General features: G+C 39.1%; 1 protein-coding gene across 13 annotated transcripts in view; it reads left to right on the forward strand.

Annotated features, from left to right (window-relative positions):
* The window catches only part of VTI1A (vesicle transport through interaction with t-SNAREs 1A), a 383,913-nt gene that overhangs the window by 216,408 nt on the left and 150,719 nt on the right, over positions 1-16,786 (forward strand). For 10 of the 13 annotated variants that reach the window (XM_044935242.2, XM_025274367.3, XM_006043956.4 and 7 more), the window contains 2 exons: positions 3,086-3,156; positions 4,573-4,634. In XM_044935242.2, the coding sequence (XP_044791177.2) occupies positions 3,086-3,156; positions 4,573-4,634 (133 nt within the window). Of the gene's footprint in view, positions 1-3,085; positions 3,157-4,572; positions 4,646-6,528; positions 8,328-16,786 lie in introns of those variants that run through there. The other 3 variants (XM_006043958.3, XM_025274371.2, XM_044935246.1) reach the window with 2 other exon arrangements.

Consider the following 16,786-nt stretch of genomic DNA (forward strand, 5'->3'; position numbering starts at 1 on the left):
TTTATAGTTCTCTGGTTCTTCTCCATTCCTTTATGGGGCAACAGAGTGTTGAATAGCTATGATATTATCCCCCATCCCCTGTAAAATGTATTGAAACAGAGAGGAAATGTTAGCCAAAACCTATTTTGTAGTTTGTGACCCAGTGAAAAAGGCCATAGATCAAGGATATGATGATTCATTCTGGGTAATTTTGAAAACAAAAGCTCACTTTATAAGTTTGAATGCTATACTCCCACAGTGATTCCCAACCCCCTTGTGAAAAGGACAGAAGAAGTGCAGGAAGAAACTTTTCTCTCCAGGAATTCATTCATCATGTTCATACTGACATGCAGAGTTCCAGCATGTATTGATAGCATCAGTTTTTATTTTCTTTTATGCTTCCCATTGTTTCTTAATCTCCAGAACATCCTCACAGTCAATAAGAACAGTACTCATAAAATTTATGATTTCTGAAATTATTTCAATAATGGCAGTATTGCAGTTCCCATTCTAAAGGTACTGTACTGCAAAAGTTTAAAGACCTGAAAGCTCTAGACTCAGTACGTCACATCTGCATTGATTTATAGTCTTTCTTGTATTTCTTATTGATATTTTATGTGAGTGCTTTTTTTTAAAGTTATTCAAGAAAAGTAAATCCAACAATGTTATTTTTTTTAGTGAAGTAATCCCTCAATGTCTATTTTGTGCAAGCAGAGTCTATTTTTAAAATAATTCCCTCTTAATTTGTTGTTTTATTTTGATTGAGGTAGGAGAACAGATAAGTATGCATAACTTACTTTGCTTGAACTTTTTTTTTCATTGTATAAGTGTCAGCATTTCTAATATGTTTGGCCTAGAATTTTCTTTAGTAGGTCATTCAAATGGAAGGTTGTTGCTGTTCAGACACCAAGTCGTGTCCGACTCTTTGCCACCCACAAATTGCAGCACACCAGACTCCCCTGTCCTTCACTGTCTCCTGGACTTTGCTCAGATTCATGTCCACTGAGTCAGTGATGCCATCTAACCATCTTATTCTCTGCCACCTCCTTCTCCTTTTGCCTTCAATCTTTCCCAACATCAGGGCCTTTTCCATTGTATTGCCAGAGTACTGGAGATTCAGCTTCAGCATCAGTCCTTCCAATGAATATTCATGGTTGATTTCCTTTAGGATTGACTGATTTAGCAAGTAAGAAATTAAAGAATTCTGTTTCTAACAAATGCATGGTATTTGCCTGTTAAGACCAGAACATGTGCACTTTTGCCAATATCTCATCTTTTGTCAGATGCGGTTAGTACTTTGGATAGTGACATATTTCCCAGGAGGCAAAGAGATTGAGGGAATGACTTGAACATCTCAAAAGACTGGAGTTCTTCACCTCTTGTTCCATTGATTCCTTCAGTAGCAGACTGTAGATCCATTCAGAAGAGTTTTTCCTGCAGTGAACCTGATAGAAACATGGATCTGTCACCTGCATTCCAGTGCTGCCTTCTCCAGTGCCACACAGGATATGCTTTGAGAGCAGGAATAAACCCCAAAACCTTTCATATACTCCATTTTTCATTGTATCCTCACATTGCTTTATTCCTTCCATGAATTTTTGCTGGAAACATTATCCTAGTGATGAGACACAACAGTAATAAATTATTTCATATTTGTTTGAGATTATATACCATAAATTACACCCCCCCCTTTTCTTTTTGCCACACCACACAGAATGCAGGATCTTGGTTCCTTCACCAGGGACCAAACAATGGCAGTGCAGATTCTTTACCACTGGTTGGCCAGGGAAGTCCCAATACCATCCTCTTGAATGAGAGAATATTATATAAATAGTATTTTGCTGAACTATAGTATTGATGGTGTTCATAGATATTAGAGATTTTCAAGTTAAAAGTATATTAAAATTGTTATATTATGTTGATTAAAGAAATTCAATGTAATAGTAATACCAAATAGTATGACAAAATTGAATATTATAATCATTTTGCAAAAAAGAAAAATGCAACTCGAGTTGTTTCCTACTTCTCCATTTTTGGTGTCATCTTCCACTTTTATGATGCCTCCCCTGGGACCATATATCCAATTTTACCTTAAGGATACATTGTGTGGTGTCAGTAATAAAAAGCTATTATCAATCTGAGAGGAGATATACTAGAAATGTAGTAACCTGTGAAGAATTTTCAGTTTTGTATAGGTGTCAAAAATACAATTGAGATTATTGTATTTAAGCAATTCTTATTGTTTGAGCTTTCTATCATGAAAGGAATATGCAGTCCTTTTTTGATGTGCCGTGAAATATGAACTCTAATGTAACATTTGTCCTTTAACTGCTAAATCATCACTATTAGCACAGGAGTTCATGAGTTGAAGGGCTTGATCTTGGTTACTGGTCACATCCCAGCGTCTATACCCAGCACGGAGTGTATTGAGTGCATTGATTTTCATGTACTATACAATTACATACATTTGTATGGTACACTATAAATTTCAAAAGATTTTTGGTTATCTCATTTGACTCTTAACAATTTTCTGAAAAAAAAAATAGGAGAGATTTTTTTTTCCCGATGAATAAAATTGCAGTTCAAGTGGATTATGGAAGACCTAGTTTTTAGGAGGATGCTGGAGTCATAATAGTTCATTGTTTTTTGTTTGTTTTTACAGAAACCACTCACTGAGCTTTATTTTGTGTGTGTGTTTAATTTTATTGGAGTTGCTTAACAATGTTGTGTTAGTTTCTACTGTACAGCAAAGTGAATCAGATATATATATATATATATATATATATATATATACACACACCCCCTCTCTTTTTTGGATTTCCTTCCCATTTGGGTCACCACAGATATATATATATATATATATATATATATATATATATACACACACACACACCCTCTCTTTTTTGGATTTCCTTCCCATTTGGGTCACCACAGAGCACTGACTGGGTTCCCTGAGCTGTACAGTAGGTTTTTGTCACTGGTTTTTTATATAACTAATCCTGAGCTTTCAATAAATTCGGCACCTGTTATCCTTTTGGTACTTCAGAAGGTTTTTTTCATTTACAGCCAAAGTCATCTTTCCTAACTCAGATTTTCTTGTCCATAGAACAAATTGGCCAGGAGATGTTGGAAAACCTCAGTCATGACAGAGAAAAGATACAGAGAGCACGTGAAAGGGTAAGTAGAAATGGGATAATCTTTTCACACATTCAATAAAAAAAAACATAAGCCAAAAAAATATGTAAAAGGTCTTGGGCAGATGCATAGACTATAGCAATTACATTAATGAAAGATCCCCTGGAGAAGGGACTGGCAGCCCACTCCAGTATTCTTGCCTGGAGAATTCCATGGACAGAGGAGCTTAGCAGGCTTCGGTCCATGGAGTCACAAAGAGTCAGATACCACTGAGCCACTTTCACTTTCAAGCACATGTAGAAAATGGCGAGGGTGAAGGAGGGTGTAGAGCCTGGGGTAGGGGGCGGGGAAGTGTGTGGTGCAGAAAGATTAAACTGACTGTATGCCTCCATGCGGGAATTCCCCCAGGTAGGTATTTTATTTAATGCTGTAGCTAAGAAGAGGCTTCCCTGATGGCTCAGCTAGTAAAGAATCTTCCTGCAATGCAGAAGACACAGGAGACTCAGGTTTAATTCCTAGGTCAGTAAGATCCCCTGGAGGGAGAAAATGGCAACCCATTCCAGTATTCTTGCCTGAAAAATCCCATGGGCAGAGGAGCCTGACTAGGGCTACAGTCCAAAGAGTCACAAAGAGTTGGACACGACTGAGCATCTAAGCACATAGCTAAGATCATTGATGGAGATTTTGGAGTATGTCAGCAGGTCTTTCAGAGCGAAAGTAAACATATGAATCTCATCTTCCCTCAGCTCGTTTTGTTTCAGTTTTTATTCTCTAGGACTGTGTGCATTCTTAAGGTGGAGATATTGATTTATGACCAGATATCTATTAAACTTTGTTAGCCTGTGAGACATTTGCTTTTATATCCAGTTCAAGTATCCAGTTTAAATCTCCTGGGGTTATCTATTACATGTAATTTTCTAAATCCAAGAATTTTTTTGAGATTGTGTAGGCATCAAAAATGTATTTTAAAGTATTTAGCCTTTTTTTAATGAATTGGACGGAGAAGGCAATGGCACCCCACTCCCGTACTCTTGACTGGAGAATCCCACGGACGGAGGAGCCTGGTGGGCTGCAGTCCATGGGGTCGCGAAGAGTTGGACATGACTGAGTGACTTCCTTTTCACTTTTCACTTTCATGCATTGGAGAAGGAAATGGCAACCTACTCCAGTGTTCTTGCCTGGAGAATCCCAGGGACGGGGGAGCCTGGTAGGCTGCCGTCTATGGGGTTGCACAGAGTCGGACACGACTGAAGTGACTTAGCAATAGCAATGAATTGGATTTTCCATCATGAAGGAAAACCATTGCTTGCTAGTGCACTTTAAAAATAATCTAGTAAAGTTAAATAAAATAAAATAAATTAAAAAAAAGAAATAGAAAAAAATAAATAAAAAATAAAAATAATCTAATTGCCTTGAGTTTCATTTTATTCTGTGTTAATGCTGCTTTTCTCCTCCTAGCTTCGGGAAACAGATGCTAACTTGGGGAAAAGCTCCAGGGTTCTGACAGGGATGTTGCGAAGGTAAGAGTCAGGTAGGGTCTTCCTTTCTCTCTCTTCCTTTTTTTACAGTATTTTTTCATCTCATTGCAACCGGGCATTTTCCAGACATGCAAGCTTCTGCTCTTAGTACCTGTGTCAAGACCCTTTTGAAATGACAGAGCACTGGTATTAACTCTTGTTTGGACAGGGACACACACACTCTGAGTAACTTGGATTAGAAGGTTTGAGCTCAGGGGGTTACCTCAAGCTATGGAAAAAATTAGGGTTGGACATGAAGTATTTTTTCATAGCCTGAGGAAGACCCCATGGCAGCAACAGACTGATTTTATTTTCTATTTTGATAGCTTTCTTGCTGTTGATGGAATGATAGCCTTTGGTTTCAGGAGCATACTTAGTATTAGCTTTGCCCTGTGTTGCCTTATTTAGATTTCTTTTTAAAGCAACCCTGTTTGGGGAAACATTGCTATTTTATGTATACTTAAAAATGATTTTTGAAGCCTGAAGAATATCAGAATAATCTGAATTTACTCATGTGCAAGCAAACAAATGTTTATGTTTTATATGTGTAATGAGCCTTTGACTGATAGAAGATACTTGGAGAGTATGTGAAAATGAATGAATGAAAGTGGGTAACAGTCTAGATTCTATATTTTTGGAAGGGAATGAGAAATGTTTTCATTGTTCTGAAAATTGGAGTCACTTTTGATTTAGGTGTATTCAGCATGAAATTATTACATTCAAAATCTACCAAATAAGAGTATCTTCTAGCATAATCTTCAGTTTGGAACTGTGGATAAAAATGTAAATGAGGAAGGTTGAGAATCACCTTGGAATAGCTGACTTGGAATTTTAAAGAAGAGAATCTTGTTTATCACTGATGCTTTAGTGGCAGCTATTTGAATATAAGTAAAGTTTTCTCTAATCACATGTCCATAGATAATATGTTGTGTCCAAGCATACTGCTAAAAGTATGTTTGCTGAGTGAGAGGTTAATTGCATAAGAATCAACCAAAGATATGTCCGCTTAGTCTTCTATTGGCCAGTGTGGTCAATGTAATTTCTCTATCAGGCTGATCAGGAGCAAGGTTAAGTCCCTGGGGCACTTCTAACCCACGTTGGCACAACTCCACACACTCATCCTTTTCCTCCACCCACAGTCTCAATTCACCATAAACCACCAAATTCTCTGATTAAAGGTGATACGTAAACGACCTAGAAAAATGCAAAATCCACAGAGAAGTGGTGATTGAAAGGAATGCTTCAATGCCTATAAACAATAAAAAAGGGGGAAATTCTCTATTGCTTCCCTGGGAGGGCCCCTGCGATGTGAGCTGTAACGAATATTCTGCATATGTCTCCATTTTGTCAAATCTCATTAAAGAGTCCTCCCGCTTTATGTCAATTGAGCTGTCCAGAAATCATTCATCATTTTTAGTGTAAAAAAAAAAATCATGTGGTTATTTAAATAATATCATATTAATGTTAAAGTTCAGCTGTCATTTAATGGTATGGCTTAATCAGATGTAGCATTTAGGAAAACTAGTTTATCCGGGCTCTACATAGCTTTCAGGTTGGCAGATTCAAATCAGGATTTATGGGTTTCTAAACCAATGTATTTCTATCCACGTTTCTGCTTGATGTACCTCACCCTTTTGTGCAGGACACTGCAGACAGTTATTTCAACAAATAAAGCATCTCCTCATATTGTGTTTGAATAAATTTGCAAGTCATTTAGAGAGGGTGAAGCACAAACAACTTCTGTAACCTTTGACTGGGCTTTCTTTAGAAAAATCATACTCACAGGGCTACTTCATAAGCCCACAGAAGAAAATTACTCTGCTGAAATCTACTTGGGGTTCTCTTTGTACACAAACTCAGTCCATCACTGACTCATCTCCTTTTGGACTCTGTCTAGAGTGTGAACAGAAATAAAAATCCGCAGATGGACATCACCTTGCTATGTCTGAGCCAAGGAAACTCTGAAGTCCACCTGTGCACATTGGTGACTGTGGTTTTCACCAAGCACAACTGGGATCCTGTTATCAGCCAAGGCATCCAGGTGCTTTTAGTCAATGCTGTAACCTAACTGGAGCTTCCCAGTTGGCTCAATAGTCAAGGACCTGCCTGCCAGTGCAGGAGACGTAGGAGACGTGGGTTCGAACCATGGGTCAGGAAGATCCCCTGGAGTAGGAAATGGCAACTAGCTCCAGTATTCTTGCCTGGAAAATTCCATGGACAGAGGAGCTTGATGGGCGACAGTCCATCAAGGGGTTGCAAAGAATCGGACAGGGCTGAGCAACTGAGCACACACACACAAACTGAGTCCTCAGGAACTAAATGCAGATGCTAGTTTTGGTTTAGTTTCTAATTACTATCCCACTTGATATACAATTTATATATTTTGGACTTGGGAAAGGGCAAAAATATTTACCTACTTCTTCACTTCATTGTTTTTTATTATTTCCCTGGAAAAGCAGTCTCTAGAGAAGTGGAACGAGAGTGTATGTTTCTAATAGGAAATCTTCTGTTGACTTCTCTGATTTTGCTCTTCTGCTGTATCCCTCCTATTCAAATGGCATTCATTCCCAGCCCTGGTGAGGTCTTATTTCAGAAAGAGAAGTCACAGTCTCTTACAAAAACTACACAGCTGCATTGTGTGTCAATGTTGCTTCTGATTTAAGAAGAGTTATAATATTGAATAATGTGCTCATCTTATATATAAATGTATACCAGAAATGAAGGTCATTGTCCACAGCAGGGGTTTACCTGCATATAACATTCTACAGTATACCAGACCGCCAACTCAATGGTCAAAAGTCTGAGCAGACTCTGGGAGATCCTGAAGGGACAGGGAAGCCTGGCGTGCTGCAGTCCATGGGGTTGTGAAGAGTCGATCAGACTGAGCAACTGAACCACAAAAATACCAAACCAAGGAGTTTTTTATCTAAAAGAAAGATTGCTGATTGTTTTTAATTTTTTTTTAAGTTTGTTTTTTGTCAGATGAACAGAAATGGCATATCATGGTTCCTCATTTGAGTCACTTTGCTGATATTGATTAGTCTACTGTGAGGACAGGTGAAACCACTGTTTAATCAATGCCAAAGTTTGTATATAAATCTGCCTCATTTTCTGTAAGAGTGACCAAAGGTAGATAGGGAAATAAAAATGAGTAAGTGGCAGTGACTACCATTTAATCTTTTATTAACTTCAAATGAGGTTTTAAAAAAAATACATCTCCTCCCTCTCTCATACCCTCCCTTCCTTCCCTGTTCCTTTCTTTTTTTCTCTTTATTTACTTCTTCACTAAATATTTCATGCCTGAATACAAGGACTTGGGGCTCCTCAAATGAAACCAGTTTGATCCTTGCCTTCAGAGGACTTCAGTCAAGTAGAGAATATGTGCATATAAAGAGATGTAAGAATTCATAAAATTGACTGATTCTCAAGGAAGCTATGGAAGATTCTGTAACTTAATTAATTCTTACTGGTTATTAAAGAGAGTGCAAGGAAAACAATTAACCAATAGAAAATATGTTTTAAATAGCTATACCACCAGTAAGTTTGAAAAAATAAACAGAAGATGACTCATGGAATCATAACATAGATTTTGAAAGAAACTTAAGTATGTAGAAAACATTGAGACATATCTAGTGGAAAAACAACTGATTCAACCTAAATAAATATTCTTCGTGTAACTACGCTATATCACCAAAAGAAAGCAAAAGGGAAAAATGGTTCACTCAAAATTAGTAAAACTTGATATCACAATGCAGATATAACTGATTTCCTGGAAAGTAATTTTTCTTCTGTCTTGACATGAGATGAAGAGCTACCTGGGGACAAACTATTCATTTCCTGACTCCGTAGACAGAGCTTTAAATAATGTGGTGTTCAGATAATAATGAAAATGGCCATGAAACAAATGACCATTCATGCAGTGACGGGGGTCAAAAAAAAGTGAATTTTTCATTGACTTCTGCAAAATTACACTATCATAATTGGCTGTCTTAAAGTGCTTCAAGGAACACTGAGAGGCTTAAATGTTGTTCTCCATATATTTTCATGTGTGTGCATGTTTGTGTATATATTTGTCCTATATATTTGACTGGAAGGTCTTATTAGATCAAATAGTACCAGCACCCAGTGAACATGAAAATAGACATTTTCAAGAGCCAGAAAACAAAGCACATCATGATTCTATTTCTTTTTGCCTCTGAATAGTGAATAATTTATCAGTAATTGTATGTTTATTTCTAAAAGTATCTGCAGGATTCTTTAGAAATGTTTAAGAGTTGTAATTTGAGGTCACTGTTGACATGAGTTAGGAAGATAGGTTTTAAGTTTATGTTGGCGCATTGACTGTATATACCTGGGGTCGCAAAGAGTCGAACATGACTGAGCCACTAAGCGTATATGCTGGCAAAAGGCTTATAAAAGGGAACGACATATCTAACATTTTGTAAAGTACCTTTTTATGTATGATATCTTAATATCAAATAATTTTCTCTCTTGCGCACTACCAATCTTTGCCACTAGTATTTACACACACATATATACAACATCAGAATGTTTCTTGAAAAAGTGAATTCTATTTATCCTTCCATCATGTATGTAGTAACTTTCTTGAGTATGTAGGTATTGAAAGGCATCTTGTAACTAATCTATTTAAACAAAGCAGATGGGATTAAATGCAGTTGAGATAGCTATCATTTTACATTTTTAATTGCAATATAATTGATTTATTATATTAGTTAAAGGTGTACTACATAGTGATTCAGTATTTTGTACATTACAAAATGATTACCACAAATATAGTTACCATCTGTTACCAAGCAAAATTATTATATTATTGACTGTATTCTCCATGCTGTATATTACACTTACGTGACTTAGTTGATTTTATAACTGGAATAACTTAATCACCTTACCATTTCATATATATATTTTTGTTAGAACTACTTCTGAGCCCATCTGGGGAATAATTGTCACCTATCATTGTTATCACATTTTACATTTAGACATGGTTTTGTTGCTTTGGTAGAATGACAGGTAAAAACATCTGGAAAACTTAAATGTACTGTCAGAATGATTCCTAAGGGTAAATATATCAGAAACACCAATGCAGTTTCTATACGCAATAGAAATATAGTTTTTTATTAAATAAATTTATTCTTAAATAAATATGCTAAGACTAAATGTTTTTAATCTTCTTTAAAAATTCATACCCACACCCCATTTTGCCCAGGAAACATTTTGTTATATTTTAATTATCCTTATTATAATGTCTGAAAATTCAACAGTTAAAGTTTTTAAGTCTTGTGAGAAAAAAATGTCCTTGAGAATTTACTCTCAATTTTTATACACTGAAAAGGCCTTACATTTGTATTTTTCACTTTTTCTGGTTTTTGCTTTTCTCTCTTTATGTCATTTCATTTCTTTCTTGGCCTATTTTTACTAGTGATGAACATGGGCCCTGACCTGAAATTAGTATAGCAAAATCTTAACCTCTAAGATATTCTTCAGCTTTTAATCAAGTGCTTATTCTTTCAGAACAAAATGATTCAGATTGCTGCAGATTCTTTAGACTTAACAGATTTAAGTTCCATGCTTAGAATAATGCTACAAAGAGAAAAAAACATTTTTTTTTATCTTAGTCACTTTTTGTGTGAGTAAATTTATTACCATACACTTGACTCACTGCTCTCATCCTCTGACCCCTTCAAGGCTGACATGGGTGATGTTTTTACCAAACTAAAGAACAGCTTTGGATTTCTTTACATATATATATATATATATATATATATATATATATATATATATTTCTTTCTTTTTAATAACATTCTTGTAGCTTTAAACATAGAATTTGGTCCTGTGTCAGACATTTGAATACAGCATCTATCAATGATAACTGTACCAGGTGCTTTAGGCGGAGGTCTGACCCTAACCATACTTTACACAAATCAGATTTCATCCTTAAAAACCCTGTGAAGGAAGCATCATATCTCCATTTTACAGATGAGAATAACAATGCTTAGTGAAGTAGACTATCCATCAGATCAGATCAGATCAGATCAGTCGCTTAGTCGTGTCCTACTCTTTGCGACCCCATGAATCGCAGCACGCCAGGCCTCCCTGTCCATCACCAACTCCCGAAGTTCACTCAGACTCACGTCCATTGAGTCAGTGATGCCATCCAGCCATCTCATCCTCTGTCATCCCCTTCTCCTCCTGACCCCAATCCCTCCCAGCATTAGAGTCTTTTCCAATGAGTCAACTCTTCGCATGAGGTGGCCAAAGTACTGGAGTTTCAGCTTTAGCATCGTTCCTTCCAAAGAAATCCCAGGGCTGATCTCCTTCAGAATGGACTGGTTGGATCTCCTTGCTGTCCAAGGGACTCTCAAGAGTCTTCTCCAACACCACAGTTCAAAAGGATCAATTCTTTGGCGCTCAGCCTTCTTCACAGTCCAACTCTCACATCCATACATGACCACAGGAAAAACCATAGCCTTGACTAGATGAACCTTTGTTGGCAAAGTAATGTCTCTGCTTTTGAATATGCTATTAGGTTGGTCATAACTTTCCTTCCAAGGAGTAAGCGTCTTTTAATTTCATGGCTGCAGTCACCATCTGTAGTGATTTTGGAGCCCAGAAAAATAAGGTCTGACACTATTTCCACTTTTCCCCATCTATTTCCCATGAAGTGGTGGGACCGGATGCCATGATCTTCGTTTTCTGAATGTTGAGCTTTAAGCCAACTTTTTCACTCTCCACTTTCACTTTCATCAAGAGCTTTTTAGTTCCTCTTCACTTTCTGCCATAAGGGTGGTGTCATCTGCATATCTGAGGTTATTAGAATGTGAACTTAGCTCTCTCTTTCGAATGCACTACACAAAAGGTTCTTTGAGCCAGTTTTCACTAATCAGTAGTGAACGTGAAAAGGGAAAGTGAAGTCACTCAGTCAAGTCCGACTCTTTGCGACCCTATGGACTGTAGCCTACCAGGCTCCTCCGTCCATGGGATTTTCCAGGCAAGAATACTGGAGTGGGTTGCCATTTCCTTCTCTAGGAGATCTTCCTGACCCAGGAATTGAACCCGGGTCTCCTACATTGTAGGCAGACGCTTTACCGTCTGAGCAACCAGGAAAGTGAAATGAAGACTTAAAACAAACTGGTTTTCATTATCCAGATGGTTAGTCTTATCTACTCTCTGTGTCATGATTCCATTTCTCCTGTAAAATAATTGTGGTAGTAAACAGTTGCCTTAAAATAGTTGATTGTTACAACAAATGGAAAAGGAAATCCTTGGCAATCATATGTCAGTTTTCCCACCTTCCCCTCTCACCCCACACTTTACTGGTCTGGAATACTTAGAATTTTAAAAGCCTGTATCCTACACCACACTGCATCTTTTAATAACAAAAACCTCTACTACTTATGCGCTCGCTGATAGCTTGTAGGTGGCAGTCACTGTTCTAGGCTCTTGCTATACATTATCTTGTTTCATCTTTATGACAACTCTGTAAGGCATTACTCCCATTTTAAGAAATAAGGAACTTTTGTTCAATATTGTCCAGCTCTATAGAAGTGCTCTGCCTCCAGAGCCTGTTTTTCCTACTGTGCTGGACTGTTAACCCTACTATGGAGAATGAGTAGCCTCACAGAGAGTCAGACAACCATTCTGGGTGGTTCTTGACAACAATCAACAAACCCTTACGAGATCCCACTCTTTCGTACAGACTGAAGGTACTGAGTCTGGGCTGTGTAGACACAGAATCTGCTGTGCACCAGTGAAGTCCTTAGTGAGCTTGTTTTTTTAGAGTCCTTTAGAATCGCTTTTTTAAGCCTAGAGTATGTGACATTTATCAGAACCAACAAAACTGTGTGGGGGTGAGCCTAGCATCTTCCTTACCTTTGGTATTAGTAAATTTTATTTTTATGTATGATTTTGTATCACCTGGAGCCTTCTCCTCATTGGAGAAAACAATTACAGTTTTGTTTGATTATTCACAATGACCTTTCTGTGTATTTATCAAGAGGCATATGGTTTAGTGAATAAGAGGTAGGCTCTGGGGTAACAAAGTCTCTGCCACTTCCTAACTATTAACTTTGGGCAAGAATCTCACTCTCTGTACCTCAGGTTCCCTGTATGTAAAATGGCAATGATGGTAGTCCATACATGCCAAGTCCAAGTACACACAACAGTGTTCAGTACATAATAAAGTTTAAATAAATGTTGAAATGCTGACTATGATCATCATTGTTGCTTTAAAAAAAAAAAGCCTGGGAGCAAAGACTAAAATCAAAATATCAATTAGTAATCTCTTGAGGTTGATGAATTTTAAATGAATGTTTTTAAATTTTCATTTTTTGTTTTCACTCCCAGATTTCCCTAGTAATTTTTAGAAAATTTAAAATGAGTAATAAAAATAAAGTCATACTTTCCTTATGTTCCTGTTCTGGTGCCACCGCCCTCCTTCTCTGCTCTGCAGCGCTGCTTGAACTGCCCACAGTAATCAAATACTGCCCAGAGCAGAGCCTTCCTCCAGGCTCCCACGCGTGCGCCTAGTTGCTCAGTCGAGTGGGTTGCCATTTCCTTCTCCGGGGGATCTTCCTGACACAGGGATGGAACCCACGTCTCTTGTGTCTCTTTCATCACAGGCAGATTCTTTACCCACTGAGCCCTTGGGGAAGCCCCGTTCAAGCTCAGTCCTTCTCTCTCACTGGACAGTTTAGGGAGGGGAGCCTCCAGGTTGGTCTCTGACTCTTCATCCCCTCGTATGCTCTTCTAGGTATTATTGGCCGGTTCATCTTCCAAAGTGCAAACCTAGTACTGTTTTCCTTCCTGCTTAGAAACCTCCCAAGGTTCCCCTTTGCCTGCTGACACATGTCCTCCTCAGTCTTACCCCAGGGTCTTCCAGGGAATGTGTTCTAGTCTTACTTGCTGCTACTCCCTCTGGATATACCTTCTGTCCCTACTAAAATGAACTATTTCCCATCTCCATAGCCCACCTTAGATTTTCATTAGATTTCATTTCATACTTCCACCTGGCATATTCTCCCTTTGTCACCTGTACTAGTCAGGGATCTGAATGCAAGTGAGAGAAGTCCAGATCTAACTGCCTATAAACAAAAGAGGAACATAATTTTGGGGGGGAGGGGCTCCAATATTTTGGGGGGCTCCAGAATCACTGCAGATGGTGACTGCAGCCATGAAATTAAAAGATGCTTGCTTCATGAAAGAAAAGCTATGACCAACCTAGACAGCATATTATAAAGCAGAGGTATTACTTTGCCAACCAAGGTCCGTCTAGTCAAAGCTATGGTTTTTCCAGTAGTCATGTATGGATGTGAGAGTTGGACCATAAAGAAAGCTTTTATTTTGACGCTTTTGAACTGTAGTGTTGGAGAAGACTCTTGAGAGTCTCTTGGACTGCAAGGAGATCAAACCACTCAACCCTAAAGGAGATCAGTCCTGAATATTCATTGGAAGGACTGATGCTGAAGCTGAAACGCCAATATTTCGGCCACCTGATGCAAAGAACTGACTCATTGGAAAAGACCCAGATGCTGGGAGGGATTGGGGGCAGGAGGAGAAGGGGACGACAGAGGATGAGATGGCTGGATGGCATCACTGACTCGATGGACATGAGTTTGAGTAGGCTCCAGGAGTTGGTGATGACAGGGAAGCCTGGCGTGCTGCAGTTTATGGGGTTGCAAAGAGTTGGACACAATTGAGTGACTGAACTGAACTGAACTGAGTTGTCACATGTCACTAAATAGTTCAAGGGCAGAAATGACTACAAACACAGTGGAATCTAAGGGTTCGAGCAATCAAAGGGTCATTACAATCAGGTGTTGCTCTTTCCATCTCTCCTCTCAGCTCCCTTGTGTGTGGTTCCATCCTTCATCAGGGTGCTGCCTTGTGGAGACAAGGCTTTTGCCACCCCTTTCAGTGACACCTGTTGAATCCAGCTATTTTTGTTCCCCCTAAAAGTCATAGGATGGAGTCTTACTGGTTCTGGGTGGCTCTGGTTGTGTAAAATCTCATTAATCTATGATCTGATATTTTAGACCTGGAACCTCATGCAGGGGATGGGCATACAAACTGAGAGCAGTTCCCTCAGAAAAATCCAGAGCTTTTACTAAAAAGGATAATAGATACTAGGTGGACAGAAGCAACAGATATCATCTTCAGAATGTTTCAGCTAAACTTTTGTCTATACTCTGGATCTCAGGTGAAATACCATTGTCTTCATCAAGCCCTGATCAGTTTCTTAGCCAGAAATGATCTCTGCTCTGACTCTTCAGGGTAGTTTTTCCTCTGTCATGGGGTCACAAAATCAGACATGACTTAACGACTAAAAAACAACAAGGCGCTAACATCTTCTACTTTGCTTTGTGTATATTGTAGTTATTAAGCACCATGGCTTCATTTCCTTGTAGATCTTTTTTATCCCCTCCCTCATCCTCCAAGGGATTTTATATGTTTCTCCACGATATTGTGCAGCCAGCTGAAATGAATAGCAGAGGGTATCTAAATAAAAGAAGAAAACAAAGCCAGGAATCACTTTAGTACCCCCAAAGCATGGAGTTTCAACAAATGCCTGTATAGATACCAGATAGGTAGAAAATATCCTGCTGCTGCTGCTGCTGCTAAGTCGCCTCAGTCGTGTCTGACTCTGTGTGACCCCATAGACGGCAGCCCACCAGGCTCCCCCGTCCCTGGGATTCTCCAGGCAAGAACACTGGAGTGGGTTGCCATTTCCTTCTCCAATGCATGAAAGTGAAAAGTGAAAGTGAAGTCGCTGAGTCTTGTCTGACTCTTAACGACCCCATGGACTGCAGCCCACCAGGCTCCTCTGTCCATGGGGTTTTCCAGGCAAGAGTGCTGGAGTGGGGTGCCATTGTCTTCTCTGAGAAAATGTCCTACCTGAAAGCAAAGCAGGAGACACAATCAGAGGGTCCACAGTGTTGGATAAAATGAGACTAGCCTTTAATTGAGGTCAACCATAGCTTTCCAGGCTGCTGAGACAGGTCCGGATAGACCAGTTTCCGGTGGGAGGCGTGGGGGTGGTAGGGGGAGAAGACAGTTCTTGTGTCAGATCCCTACCTGGAGGAGAATGAGGGGTTTCTATGTGACCAGTTATCTTCAGGGGTCTCGGTCTAGACTGTAAGCTGCTGGTGGCCAGGACCCCCATTGCATTTACGTGGAACATGCTCCCCTGGCCTGGATTTGGGCCTGGTCAATGAATGATATTTGGAAGAATGGTCAAGAATAGTTTCAAAGTTGACATCTAGGTTCTTGGATGTCATTTAGTTGAAACCCCGCAGGTTTTTATCCATTGCACTTTGGCTACCATGTAAACATGTTCTTTCAAAGATAAAATAAGTAACTTCACAATAACAGAATATTTTTGTCCATTATTTAATCACAGTGGAAAAGCATCTTATATTGATATTTTCCTTGGATGTGAGTCACAATTTGACCTAATTCACGAATTACCTTTCTTTTATGATTTTTTCCTTTTATCCCCAGGAAGCATGCCATTCTTTAATGCAATGTAGAATATGAAGAGTGCATGTCACCTTCACCATCAACGCTTTCTTTGAATGCAGCCTTGAGCTGTTAACTGGAAGCAGGGAGCCCTGGGCCTTCCTTGTAAACAAGTAATGGAGCCCTAGCTCGCCACCCCAGCCCCTTGTAAATAGCTATTTATTAACATATACCATCACCAAACAACATTTTTCCAATTCCAGGCCCCCACAACATTACACCACTGTCTGCTCCATTGTAAGCTGAGGGAGGCCTTTGGCCATCTGTTTCATTAAACGCCAGAGGCAGTGAACAATATCTGAACTTTCCTGAAGAGAGTGCCCGGGCTTCCCACTTCACACATCTCCCCCTTCCTCTTCTGCCACCGCTGCCACCGCCGCCACCATATTTTTTTGTTTGAACACTCACATTGTAAATTAGTGTATTCACACATCACTTTTAAAAGGCTCGCTGTGTTATAAGATGGGACAAAGCGAGCTCAGTAACAGCCCATGCACAGTGCAGGTGGTCGAGCTAGCTGCTCCCCAGATCAAAAGTCAAACAACTGTGAATCTCTTTTGAAAGTCCAGTTAGGGAGACAAGGCAAGGCTTATCTGCACAAACAAGAACGAGCTATAGAT

The sequence above is a fragment of the Bubalus bubalis genome, chromosome 23 (assembly GCF_019923935.1).
Source record: "Bubalus bubalis isolate 160015118507 breed Murrah chromosome 23, NDDB_SH_1, whole genome shotgun sequence".
Classification (NCBI taxonomy): Eukaryota; Metazoa; Chordata; class Mammalia; order Artiodactyla; family Bovidae; genus Bubalus; species Bubalus bubalis.